This window comes from Nomascus leucogenys, chromosome 23 (genome assembly GCF_006542625.1).
Source record: "Nomascus leucogenys isolate Asia chromosome 23, Asia_NLE_v1, whole genome shotgun sequence".
In the NCBI taxonomy this organism is placed as follows: Eukaryota; Metazoa; Chordata; class Mammalia; order Primates; family Hylobatidae; genus Nomascus; species Nomascus leucogenys.
The window spans coordinates 1,741,250-1,755,926 of NC_044403.1; the positions used below are offsets into that span (position 1 = coordinate 1,741,250).

The 14,677-nt window shown below is 41.2% G+C and overlaps 1 protein-coding gene across 1 annotated transcript in view; it reads right to left on the minus strand.

The window, feature by feature from the left end:
• The window catches only part of PKP2 (plakophilin 2), a 107,775-nt gene that overhangs the window by 24,285 nt on the left and 68,813 nt on the right, over positions 1-14,677 (minus strand). Inside the window, exons 7-9 of the mRNA XM_030804721.1 lie at positions 9,136-9,253; positions 7,528-7,692; positions 6,413-6,586 (exon numbers count right to left, since the gene is read on the minus strand). Coding sequence (XP_030660581.1) covers positions 6,413-6,586; positions 7,528-7,692; positions 9,136-9,253 — 457 coding nt within the window. The remainder of the gene's footprint in view (positions 1-6,412; positions 6,587-7,527; positions 7,693-9,135; positions 9,254-14,677) is intronic.

The following is a 14,677-nucleotide window of genomic DNA, read 5'->3' on the forward strand; positions in this document are numbered from 1 at the left end:
CATCTTAGTACGGCTCGTACAGTCCTCTGTAGCCTGACATTTTCTTTCATTTCCTTCCTTACCACTACTCCCTAATTCTCTAGATTACAACTCTCCTAAAACTGCCTGTCTCTCCTACTAGACCATTCATTAGCCTCTTGAAAGAATGTATCTTATCCATCTTTTCTCCACCTCAGTGTCTTGTATGGTACCTTGCACACGATAGGTCCTATACAAATGTTTACTGGCCTGAATTGTATAAATAATATGCTGTCAAGTTTCCCTGAAGATTTATCATCTCAGAAGGTACTTGAAAACAAGATGAGGAATCAAATAAAGTCACAAACTATTTCTTAAAATTTTTGTTTTAAAACATGAGAATTCCTTGAGAATTAAAATCTCACTTTATAGATATATCATACTATACTATTTAATGATATATGCTGAGATATAATAAAGAGCATTAATGTTTTCATGTTAATTTGTAAGAACAATCATTGAAAACGTGACTCTAGATGAGGTCTGATTCCTTAAATGCTGTTTGCTCAGCTTGGGGACAGCATGGCAAAATTTCACTAATTCCGATTCGCTGAGGGAAATGAGAATGCCTGAAGTAGGAACACCTTTAGAATTTGCTCCATAAGGAAGATAAGCAATGAGTGCTACCAAATAGAGATTCTGTATTCTAGCTTTTGTAAGTATGTGAGAATGACTGTTAATTAGCTGGTCAACTGTTTGCAAATAACACTTCTAATTCATATTGCCTTGATCATTAATGAGGTTGAAAAATGTTTTCAAATGTTTATTGGCCTTTAAAAAAAAAGTCAACTTTTAGATTCAGAGGGTAGATGTGCAGGTTTGTGACATGGGTATACTGTGTGATGCTAAGGTTTGTGATATGAATAATCCCATCACCCAGGTAGTGAGCATAGTACCCAAGAGTTAGTTTTTCATCCCTTTCCCCCTCCTTCTCTCCCTCGTCTTGTAGTCCCCAGTGTCTTTTGTTGCCATCTTTATGTCCATGAGTAACCAATGTTTAACTCTCACGTATAAGTGAGAGTATGTGGTATTTGTTTTTCTGTACCTGCATTAATTCACTTAGGATAATGGCTTCCAGATGCATCCATGTTGCTGCAAAGGACATGATTTTTACTTTTTTATGGCTGCGTATCATTGCAGGGTGCATATGTACCACATTTTCTTTATCCAACCCACCATGGATGGGCACCCAGGTGGATTCCATGACTTTGCTGTTGTGAATAGCATGGTGATGAACATATAAGTGCACGTGTCTTTTTGGTAGAATAATTTATTTTCCTTTGGGTATCTACTCAGTAATGGGATTGCTGGGTGGAATGGTAGCTCTGTTTTAAGTTCTTTGAGAAACCTCCAAACTGCCTTCCACAGTGGCTGAACTAATTTATATTCCCACCTCTAGTATGTAAGTGTTCCCTTTTCTCCTAAGCCTCACCAGCATCTGTTGTTTTTTGACTTTTTAATAATAGCCATTCTAAGTGCTATGAGATGGCATCTCACTGTAGTTTTGATTTGATGATTAACGATGATTAGTGATGATGAGCGTTTTTTCATGTTTTTTGGCCACTGGTAATGTCTTTTTTTGAGAAATGTCTGTTCATGTCTTTTGCTTCCTTTTTAAATGGGGTTATTTGGTTTTTGCTTGCTGAATTTTTTGAGTTCCTTACAGATTCTGGATTTAAACTTTTACCAGATACATACTTTGTGAACATTTTCTCCCATTCTGTAGGTTGTCTGTTTACTTTTTTGGTGGTTTATTTTGCTGTGCAGAAGCTCTTTAGCTTAATTAGGTCCCAGAATAGACAACCCAGCAATGAAGCTCCACACCTACAGCCATCTGGTCTTTGACAAAGTTGACAAAAATAAGCAATGGAGAAAGGACTCCCTATTCAATAAATGGTGCTGGGATAACTGGCTAGTCATATGCAGAAGAACAAAACTGGACCGCTACCTTTTACTATATATAAAAATTAATTCAAGATGGATTAAAGAGTTAAATGTTAAGACCTCAAAATGTAAGACTCCTAGAAGAAAACCTGCGAAACACCATTCTGGACATTAGCCATGGGAAAGAATTTATAACTGTTGGCTATTTCATTGTTATCTTTCATCAAGTGTCTATTAAGTCTCTTGTCCATTTATTTTTCTATTGGGCTGTCCATGTCTTGTTTATGTATTGTTATCTCAACTCTTCCATATTTTCTGGATACCCACGTTTGTTACTTATATATGTTGCAAAAATCTTTTCCCACTCTGTGGTTTGCCTTTTCAATGTCTTAACATGTCTTTTGATAGCATAAGTTATTAATTTAGTCAATTTATCAAATATTTGCTTTAAGGCTAGTCCTTTTTGTGTCCATTTTAATGAAATCTTTCCCTCTTCCAGGTCACGAAGATATTCTTCCATGTAATTGCTTAGCATCTTTATTGGTTTACCTTTCATATTTAGGTTTCATTCCTGTTGGTATTTCCTTTTGGGTAAGGTATGCGGTAGGGAGGAAGATCCCAACCCCCGGGGCACAGTGCCAGCCCGTGGACTGTTAGGGACCCGCCGCACAGCAGAAAGTGGGCAGTGAGCGAGCATTATTAGTGCTTGAGTTCCACTTCCTGTCAGATCTGCAGTGACATTAGATTCTCAGAGGGGCACGAAGCCTATTGTGAACCGCACGTGTGAGGGATCTAGGCTGTGTGATCCTTGTAAGAATCTAATTGATCTAAGGCGGAGCAGTTTCATCCTGAAACTATCTCTCCCTAGCCTAGTCTGTGAAAAAACTATCTTCCATGAAACCAGTCCCTGGTGCCAAAAAGGCTGGGGGCGGCTGAGGGAATATGTTTCATTTTTTTTCCCGAACGATATTAAATAAAGGGCTTTAAAAACTGTTTATTTCAGGCTGGGTGCAGTGGCTCACGCCTGTCTCCAGCACTTTGGGAGACTGAAGTGGGCAGATCACTTGAAGTCAGGAGTTCGAGACCAGCCTGGCTGACATGGTGAAAACTGTCTCTACTATAAATACAGAAATTAGTTGGGCGTGGTGGCACATAACTACTCGAAAGGCTGAGGCACGAGAATTACTTAAACCCAGGAGACAGAGGTTGCAGTGAGACGAGATTGCGCCACTGCACTCCAGCCTGAGCAACAGAATGAGACTCTGTCTCAAAAACAAAAAAAACCCCCAAAAACCCACAACTTTATTTCAATGACTTTTAACTTTTACTATGCAATGTTTAATCTTTTAATTTATATTATATTTAAAGAGCTTGCTAAATAAGTGAATTTTATTATTCCATCCTTTTGTTACGAGAGTGACCATTATATCTGAACTAATAAAGCTTAAACTAACATACTTTTACTAAGTAGAAATTACTGTCATAATGCTGCATGTAAATTACATAATCTGCCTTTTAGGAAGCTATTTATTTCAGCTTGGGTTCTTTGCCACGTAAGGTGCCCGGTCATTAATCGCTCAGTGCTATCTCAGTTACGATCACATGTGGCCAATGGACTTGATATTCTCTGGTACTATGTGTATGCCCTAATTTTCATGTTTTCCTATTCAGTGATTTCTTGTTTGAAATTATAAAGCCAGAGATCTTTATCACAGCATCTAAGCATACAAAAGTAGGAAAAGTAATTATTAAAAAAAACACATATGTCAAAATTTCAAAAAGCATCCCGTAACTTAAAAGAATAAAGGGAGGCTCAATGTGGTAGCTCACACCTGTAATCCCAGCACTTTGGGAGGCTGAGGCTGGTGGATCACCTGAGGTCAGGAGTTTGAGACCAGCCTGGCCAACATGGTGAAACCTCATCTCTACTAAAAATACAAAAATTAGCTGGGCGTGGTGGCAGGCACCTGTAGTCCCAGCTACTCGGGAGGCTGAGGCAGGAGAATGGCGTGAACCCGGGAGGCGGAGCTTGCAGTGAGCCGAGATCGTGCCACTGGACTCCAGCCTGGGCGACAGAATGAGATTCCATCTCAAAATAAATAAATAAATAAATAAAATAAAATAAAGGGGCCCATATTTGTCCCATGCTGCTAATGATTTTCTCTTTTAAATCTCCAATCAAGTCCAACTGTAACAACCTTGGGTATGAATCAGTATCAGTTTAGTGTAAGCTTCCCTTTAGGGATGGCCTATTAGGCCCCTTAGGTATGACTTGGGCCCTTTATGGACCTGGTACCTTAAATTTTTCCTAGTACTTTAAATTTCTGTTTCTCATCCCAGTAAGACTGTTACCCAACACAGGGATTTGTCTTATTTACTGCTGTGTAACCTACACCATAACTGCTAGTGTCTGTTATGTAATATGCTCAAAAGAACGTTTGTTCAGCAAATGAATGTAGGAACTTAGGAACTACGTAATACACTAATATTCAGAGATTAAGTGGCATAAATATCCCTGTATCCTCAGAAAAATGAAAGCACCCCTGGTCTGGATTCTGTGGGAGGCTCTTGGAATGGAAGAGGCTAAAATCCAAGCTTAAAGGGTTAGCTTATATTGAACTAGACTCAGACCACAGCAAGCTTACACACCCCCCCCCCCACACACACACCCACACACACATCCACACACACACCTACCCACCCACACACACACATACACACACACATACACCCACACACACGCAACACACCCCCCACACACCACCCCACACACCCCCCCCCCCCCCCCCCCCCCCCCCCCCCCCCCCCCCCCCCCCCCCCCCCCCCACACACCCACCCACCCCCACACCCACACACACACATACACACACACATACACCCACACACACACACCCACACCCCCACACACACGCAAACACACCCACCCACACACACACACCTACCCACATACACACCCACACACACCCACACCCACACACACCCACCCACCCACCCCCACACACACCCACCCACCCACCCCCACACACACATACACCCACCCCCACACACCCACACACCCACACACACCCCTATTTTTCTTTTATGTTAGCTGGGAATTAATAAGAGGGCTTCTATAATTTAGCAAAGTAAGAGAAATGGTTTTGGGAAACCTAGCATAGGAAAATGGGAAATAACGTGATTCATTAGTGTCCCTGTGTCATTAAGGGCTCCCTGGTAGTTCCCAGTTTCCTTCTCAATGTACATTTTGCAGAAAGCCAAACAGATTAAAGTTTGGTTGCATTCTTAACCACAATGCTAAGGTAAGAGAAATATTGGTTTTAGCATTTCACAATGTTATTCAAACAGAGAACAAGCTTCTGTGTAAACACACATATTAAAGAATAAATATGGTTTCTCAAGTAAAACATAAATATTTTTTGCTACTTACAATAGTACTTTTCTCTATAGAGATAATTGGAGGCTAGACAATGAGCTATTTTGGGGGAGTTTATTCTAATCGTTTCATGACCAAGGCAAAGAATACAAGCTTAGTTTAAATCATTAAATACTTATAGAATACCTTAATATAGGAAGGGTAAAAAATACATGGGGAAGGGAATAAGCTTTTACTATTTTAATTATTTTGACTTTGCTGGTACAACGTAAGTGCATCTGGAAAGAGGATCAGCTCTTTATTTTGTAGTTGAATTTCTGGGACACAAAAGCACAGATGGCCTTTCCAACTCCACACTGCAGTAGACATCTGCTGTTGTTTTTGCCTTCCCAGCACTTCTATCTCCTTCATTTGGTAGTAACAGTCTCATTCTCCATCAGGGCGCACTCCTTTACCATTTCAGCCCATGTGGTACAAATGGCAGTGGCCCTCATCCAATCAAACCCGTCCCCTGGAAGTGCACATCTGGGCATATGATCCAGAGCTGGCCAATCAGAACATCACAGCCTCACAGACACAGGTACTGGTTCAGAAATGGGCAAGAGGCCCAAGCCAGCCCGTGAGACACATTCTCTGACTTCTTAACAACACTATTGGGAAAATAGTAGTTTGTTTCTTGTGGGGGACACATTGGGCTGATAAAACGTGAGCCTGAAATAATTCTTGGCTGTCTTTGTTACCCTATGGAGAGAGCCTTTGAGAACAAAACCAGCAGAGGAAAACCAAGCCCGGAGATGAAGAAAGTCAACTGCAATCACTGGTGCACCTAAGTCCAGTCATGACAGAAAGAAGACCCACCCTGGACTTCTCAGTGCCACAAGCCAAAAATTTCCTCTTTTTTGCTTAAACCAGCTTGAGGCAGGATTCTGAGATCTGTAACTGAAAGGGTACTGACCAATGGCAGCCTGACTTGACTTTGCATAAGCTGAGACCGAAACCCTCTGTAATTTCCGAGAATTGTCTTGACTAAAATAAGAAGCCTTTTTCTCTTCCCTCACTGTTTCATCTCTGCATTGAATGTAGGTATGTCTACAATATCATTATTTTAAAAAGTAGGAAATCAGGCCCAATACTCACTGGTCCACTTCCGGCTGTGAGGTTCTGCAGAGCTCCTAAGGATGCTTCCTGTGTGTAGTTGCGGACACTCTTGGCGATCAAGGACAGATACATCCTTATCACGATGGAGTGCCACAGCCACTCCACGCCCTTGGGGTTGCTCTTTTCCTCCGGCATTGGCATGTCCTGGTATTGCTGACCACACACAAAAGGAATCCAGAATTAATGCATGTCAGGTGATGGCTACAATTTCACACTCAAACCAGGAGACCAGAAATACTGTCTAGAAAGGCTCATAATTTGCATAAGAAGCCCTTGAAATAGAAATTTTAAAAGCAAATACATATAATTTCTAATCACTTAACTTTTAGCCCATAATGCTTATTTCTTCCTAATAACACTCCACACCCCTAACTTGATATTTCTCCCAGTGAGAGAAAATTCAGAGAATTAAGCATAGGCCATTCTAGGATGGTTTTCAGGCTGCTGTTGAGCTAAAAGCTAAATTAGTCACAACCACCCTGTAGATAAGAAAAACAGGCCTGTTCCCTCAGAGTCCTGTGAAAGTATCCAGGATAGCACCAGGGTTCTAAATTTACCAGCTGGTCTCCACAAATACCATGATACTCAGAGAAGGAGGGGAGGTTACATTCTTTCAGTTTTCGTATCAGTATGGAAATAAATATGTATTCCTTCCTATGAGGTTTGCCTTTAGTATGTCCAAAGTTTGTTTTTAGAATACCCAAGGCCAAATATCAGGGCCGACTTTAATAAAAACAATTTATATACAATTAGCTATGCTGCATTAAGCTTATCTCCTAACCTATAAGGCATAAAGCAGTATGGTTCATGGGTAGCAATGAAAATCTGGAGCCAGACTGCCTGGGATTGTATTCAATCTCTTCCACTTATTTGCTGAATTATTCCAGGAAAATTAATCTTACTGTGTCTCTGTTTCCTCACTGGTAAATGAGGGTATTAATAATACACCCCTCAAAAGGTTGATGTAAGAATTAAAATAACTTAAAATAGTGCCGATATATACCAAGTACTTAGACATACACATATATGCAAACATTCACTCTCTCTGATTCTCTCCCTCTCTTTCTCATTCTTTCAAAAACTTCCCAATATACCTCTTTTACTTTCCTGCTTCGACTGCCAAAACATCCAATACTTTTGTTGTTGTCAGTCTGGATATTCCGGTTTTGAATATAGATATTCTGGGAATATTTCTCCGGGAGCTCTGCCTCCAGCTGGTAGGAGAGGTTATGAAGAATGCACACACAATTCTCCGTGGCCTGAGAAAACAGGACAAGAATACTGATTGTATACATATAGATATCCTTGCAGGTGTGATATCACAGGACACAGGCTTTAGCTCTTTCAAGGTTTACCAGATGCAACTGGGTGTGCTTAAACTGCGGGTTGCCTGGGGGAAATGCAATGAGTATGGCTAGAAAAGCTAAGGTTATCATGAATAGTCAGGAGCATGACGCTAAGAAGTAGAGGCTAAATTTCTTAAAACAGGTCAGTCTTTTTAGTTTACTTTCTAAAGAGTGTGTCCAGAACAACTGTATAGCTTAGATATGTAACTTACTAGCCACGTTGAGTTGGAGAAGAGGAGGAGATACTGTTTATAGGGACCAACTAGGAGGCTATTGCAATAATCGGCATGAAAGATGCACAATGTAGGAAAACATTAGAAGCATTAGAGGGAAGTGGAAGAACTGAAAGCCTTTTCAGAGGTAGACAGCACACGATTACTCAGATTTCCATCTTCTTTTGGTGGATGGTGATGATTATTAAGAAGGATTATAGGCCGGGTGCTGTGGCTCACGCCTGTAATCCCAGCATTTTGGGAGGCTGAGGCAATGGATCACCTGAGGTCAGGAGTTCAAGACCAGGCTGGCCAACATGGCAAAACCCTGTCTCTACTAAAAATACAAAAAAAATTAGCTGGGCTTGGTGGCGCACACCTGTAATCCCAGTTACTTGGGAGGCTGAGGCAGGAGAATTGCTTGAACCCAGGAGGCAGAGGTTGCAGTGAGCCGAGATCGCACCACTGCACTCCAGCCTGGGCTGGGTGATGAAGCTAGACTTGTCTCCAAAAAAAAAAAAAAAAAAGAAGGATTAGAAAAAGAAGGAGCAAGTTTGGGAATGAAAAAGGAGATGCACTAAAATTCATTGCTGAACATGTAGCATTTGGGCTCCTTTCAAATACCCACATCGTGCGGTTAGACAGACAGACATTGGAGCCTGGAAAATAGAAAAATAAGGCAATAGGTTTTAATATTTCTTTCTTTTTTTTTTTTTTTTGAGACGGAGTCTCACTCTGTCGCCCAGGCTGGAGTGCAGTGGTGCAATCTCTGCTCACTGCAAGCTCTGCCTCCCGGGTTCACGCCATTCTCCTGCCTCAGCCTCCTGAGTAGCTGGAAATACAGGCGCCTGCCACCACGCCCGGCTAATTTTTTGTATTGTTAGTAGAGACGGGGTTTCACCGTGTTAGCCAGGATGGTCTCGATCTCCTGACCTCGTGATCCACCCGCCTCTGCCTCCCAAAGTGCTGGGATTACAGGCATGAGCCACTGTGCCTGGCCTAGGTTTTACTATTTCTAAGGATGTATGGAAAATCTTAGGCTCAGCAAATGAATCAGTGAATAAACCTAAAACCATGCGGCTATCTTCAGAATATTCTGAAGCATCTTAGTAAGACAAAACAGGATATTTATCTCTTGAATTACCTTGTCATCTGGCTGGTAATCTGCAATGGTTCCTCTGACATAATGGACCAGTGAGTCAATGAGCCCGTCACATCTTCTCATCGCTTTTCTCCCATCAGGGCCAGCAGAACTCATGTTTCTATCAGAAAAAAAAAAATAAACAAAAAAAGTAAGTCTTAGGCCGTGTATCCAAAAACAGGTCTTTGCTTTGAAGTTTTACCTGATGCTTCTTCCAGGTGTTTGGAAACTGGCAGATTTGTAAAAGCGTGACAGACTTGCCCAGTCAACAAATCATTGACTGCCTAATGGATCAACTATGAACACACTTTCTAAATATTTCCAAACAACACGTAATCGTGTCATAAGTCTTCTACTTCACTCCAAGTACCATGATCAAAACATTATTTACTTAATCTTCACTCCATTTTGAGTGTGGATATGAGGCAAATGTTTTTGCAATGAGAACGAGAGCAAATGGCACATTGGACATTATAATATACTGGATGCCAAGTCCCAATTTGCCCCACGTTTTAACTCTAAGTAACTTAAAGTTGCTCTGGGTCTGTTTCCTTACTGGTAAAGACAGTGTGTTGCACTACATTCTTTGTGGTTTTCTAAGTTTCAGTATGAACTGTTATTGACAAATATCAAATCAGATGCTCTAAAATGCGATCATTTTATCATTAAAAGGGCACAGAGATGTCACAGAAAACACGAGTTTGCAGTGTGTAAGGCTTCAGTCAAAAGTATGACCTACAAACATCTTTACACTTAGCCTATTTCTAATATTGCTAAGTCATGACACCTTTCTATAAACAGTAACTAAAGCTCTAATTGGAAGTTGTTTACTGATAGAGAAATGAAACTTACCAAATATAGGAAAGTAATACATTTGGGGATTACAGCGCAGATTTAGATCGTGTTTATAGTCTGGTATTATTGTTACTACCTTCCCTTAGATTAAGTTTTTCTTACTAGCATTAACTACTTAAAAATATTTTCTTTCCAAAAATGTCAGTACCTCAGTCAACAAGAATGACAGAAAATAGGGCCTTCAGGTTTTAAGAACTTGAGAATCACCTCTATTCCCAACTTTAATTGCTAAGAACTGTCCCTATAAAATGTATCAGATCAGGTTTTGTTTTTTTTTTTTGAGACGGAGTCTCGCTCTGTCACCAGGCCTGGAGTGCAGTGGCGCGATCTCGGCTCACTGTAACTTCCGCCTCCCGGGTTCAAGTGATTCTCCTGCCTCAGCCTCCCGAGTAGCTGGGACTACGGGCGTGCGTCACTACGCCCGGCTCATTTTTGTATTTTTAGTAGAGACGGGGTTTCACCATGTTGGTTGGCCAGGATGGTCTCTATCTCTTGACCTTGTGAACCGCCCATCTCGGCCTCCCAAAGTGCTGGGATTACAGGTGTGAGCCACCACGCCTGACCCAGATCAGTTTATTTTACGCGTAGGTAGAATATCCAAAATATGTTCGGGACTTTTTCTGTATAATGTGTTAGTGTCATTCTGAACATCAAAAAGAACTGCAACTTTGAGACATTTTTGAGCCTTATTTTCTTCATCTTTAAAATAATATAGGCCAGAAGCTGTGGCTCATGCCTGTAATCCCAGCATTCTGGGAGGCCAAGGCAGGAGGACTGCTTGAGCCCAGGAGTTTAAGACCAGCCTGGACAACATGGCTAAACCCTGTCTCTACGAAAAAATACAAAAAATTAGCTAGGCATGGTGGCATGTGCCTGTAGTCCCAGCTACCTGGGAGACTGAGGAAGAAGATTGCTTGAGCCTGGAGGTTGAGGCTGCAGTGAGCCGAGATTGCGTTACTACACTCCGGCCTGGGTGACAGAGCAAGACCCTGTCTAAAAAATCAACAAAATAAAGTAATACAATATAAGTGATTTCCAAAAGGCCTTCTGCCTCAAAATACTGCTTTCAGTGCATATTTGTCAAAGAAACAAAGGTGCCTAAGCATTATATTAAGAACTAAAGGTGGCTGGGTGTGGTGGCTCACGCCTGTAATCCCAGCACTTTGGGAGGCCGAGGCGGGCGGATCACGAGGTCAGGAGATCAAGACCATCTGGCTAACACGGTGAAACCCCATCTCTACTAAAAATACCAAACAAAATTAGCCAGGCGTGGTGGTGGGCGCCTGTAGTCTCAGCTACTCAGGAGGCTGAGGCAGGAGAATGGCGTGAACCCGGGAGGCGGAGCTTGCAGTGAGCTGAGATGGCGCCACTGCACTCCAGCCTGGGCAACAAAGCTAGACACCGTCTCAAAAAAAAAAAAAAAAAAACTAAAGGGAATGAGAGGAAGATGCACAATATTATACCTTGCTTTCACGGAGATCACATCTATAGGTTGAACTCTGGAAACTGACAAAACCCGACTGTTTTAACCCTCAAAAATGGCAATTTCATGATTCAACCTGACAGCTGAGGAGATAACACACCTAAAACTAAGAATATACTAACAATTTAATGGTTGCTGAATTGATACAATGAATTTTTTTAACAAAATCTCTTCTGTGACTGATTCTCATTTGACCCTTCTACTTCCTTATTAATTTTTACTGTACCTGAAAAACTCGGACAGTTTGTTCATTAAAAAAAAAAAATGAATGGGTTCATAAGCTGGAAATAAAACAATTCTTTACTTAGCTTTTTTCAAAGAATGATCATTTCAACCAAGATCCTCTATCTACTTTGTGAGCCCTTTAAGAATCATGGGGCTTCAGAAGCTTGACAGAAACTGAAAAAGCATCTTTTCCAGTCTCCTTATTTTATACATGAAAAACTAGAAGCCAAAAGAGTTTCCGTTACTTTTCCTGGTGACAGCAAATTAGTGGTAAAGTCAGGAAAAGAAGGCTGTTCTTTATTCTGCACCCAGGGTGGCCCAGAACAGAGCAAATCCCATCTAGCATTCATTCAGTCTGCAAATACCATATGTCCCCAACTACATGATGTTATCATATGTTTAAAAGCTTCCCTTTGGCCTTTTCAACCTCTGGCCAGGATAAATGGCAGTAGTTTAAAATTGCTTTGACAAATCAAAAGGTCTTTCTTCCTGGCTAAGCCTACTACACACCTTGCAGATGGATGACTTCGCTTTGTTTAACTCCAGGGTGTTTATTTCGGGTTAGAATGGTGAGTCAAGTTGGCAGTACTGCCAGTTCACAAGTACTAACTGTTGTCTTGCTGTTTGGTATTATCCAGACTCTACTTGCTTGAAATGGGACTTATCAGGGGTTTCTGGCAGTTGATACTTTTGCTGACAGAAAGTGCCTGGAACCCCATTGCTTTAGTATTTTCTCCTGCATATCAAAAATAGTTCCCACCTTACTCAACTACACAGAAATATGAATGATAAGGGCAGATTATTTTATGCCACTGCATCCATGAATAGAAGTCATTAGACAGAAAGTAATTTGTTATTGCACCACTCCGAAAATAACCAATAACAACAGAAGATGATATATCCATCTTAAGATATATTTTTTTTAACAGCTAGTACTTAAGCTTGTGGGAATCAGAAAATTAACATGGCTACCCTTAGGCAGAATTGATCTTTTTTACAACGTTATCTCTTGAATCATAAGAACTATTTATTGATTAGTTTCCCATACATTACCCAATGGTGGCTCAATAGAAAAATATCTCAAAACTGTAAGTGAAATACACTGAAAGAATTACCTTATTGAAAATTAAAAGAGAATGAGCATACAAACATGGTAGTTACTCAATAAATAGTGCTTATTAAAGTTACCAATAGAATATATTAAAAATGTGTAATTCAGTGCCTGTCGTTTGCATTTGATTAAACAATGGGTTTATTTCCCCTGGTATAATTGAGCCTAAGTCTGACTAAATATCTGCATACCTTTGAGAAAGCTAAAACTGTACACTGTTATATACTGAAATTTAAAAACAGGTCCTTAGGGGTTGAAGGCAAGGGGCCAGGGCCTTAGAAGAGGGAGAGTGAGGAGGGAGACAAACTTTCTTCACATAAAGGCAGGAATTATTTGGAGTTCTTCACGTCCACTGGTCCCAAATGGGAAGACACCAGCTTGACTTGTGGCCAGTGCTTGATATCGGGAAGAATCTCTCCAGCAATGTGACTTGTAATGGGGGAAGAAATAGAATCTGAACCTCTGTGTGTCTCTGAAATGGTCACAGAGCTTCACATATTTAGGAGGATTCAGGTGTTTTATCAGAAAGCAAATCTGCGACTTTTCACTCCCCCTAGGACCTCTTATCTCACACATTCCTGAGTGTCACAATGAAAAAGAGAAAAGAAAACACAACACCCTGGACCCTGATAGAATTAAAAGAAAGAATGGTATGTTAATGGTTGAGATTAATGACAGTGTGACTAAATCTTAGATTCATATGCTAAACCAAAGAATGGACAGTGACAAATGGAAAAAAAACAGCTGCAATTTAGTGTTTGCACTAGACATTATGGTAGGCAACTTATAAATAGCATGATCTGTAATTTTCACAAAATCCCTGAAATTAGGGTACCCTAGAATTTCATTCTGGGAAATTCTGACCTGTGATTCTCATTTAAAATCAGAATTAACTCTCTAACAGGATTGTTACAGGCTCTTCCATATAAGGTAGGATATAAAGTAGTTTGTTTGTGGCTATGTGCAGCGGTGCTGTCAAATATGCTTAATTGACCAGCACTGAAAGGCAGTTTGTTGCAACACAGAACATCCAAGCTCAGTGTACAGTGTGTGGTCAGCTGGCCTGGGGAAACAATGAGCTGAAGGAGATGGCTGAAGTAAAAGGCTACAGTTAGTTTCCAGGACATGAGAATGGCCGGGAACAATAACGTATGAGTGCATCTTTTCAAGACACTTCACCACCAGACAAAATAAATAACTTTAGGAGGCAGAAATTTGTTTTGTTTTGTTTTTTTGAGATAGCCTCACTCTATCGTCCAGGCCCGATCATGCCTCACTGCAGCCTCAACCTTCCAGGCTCAGGCGGTGCACCTATCTCAGCCATCTGAGTAGGTGCGACTATAGGCATGCACCGCCAAGCCCAGCTAATTTATTTTTTGTACAGACAGAGTCTATGTTGCCCAGGCTGGTCTTGAACTCTTGGCCTCATGTGATCCTCCCACCTGGCCCCAAAAGTGCTGGGATTACAGGTGTAAGCCACTGTGCCTGGCCCAGAAATTTCTTTATTTTTTATACTTTTTTGTTTCTTCTTTTTTTTTTTTTTTTGAGACAGAGTCTCACTCTGTTGCCCAGGCTGGAGTGTGGTGGCACAATCACAGCTCACTGCAGCCTTAACCTCCTAGGCTCAAGGGATCCTCCCACCTCAGCCTCCTGAGGAGCTGGGACTACAGGCGCATGCCACCACACTCAGTGGATTTATTTTTTGTAGAGACAGGGTCTCACGGCATTGCCCAGGCTGGTTTCAAACTCCTGGTTTCTAGCAATCCCTCCGCCTTGGCCTCCCAAAGTGCTGGGATTACAGGCTTGAGCCACTGTGACCAGCCAAAATTTTGTTTTTTAAATGGGACTATTGCTACTTGATAATGGATATG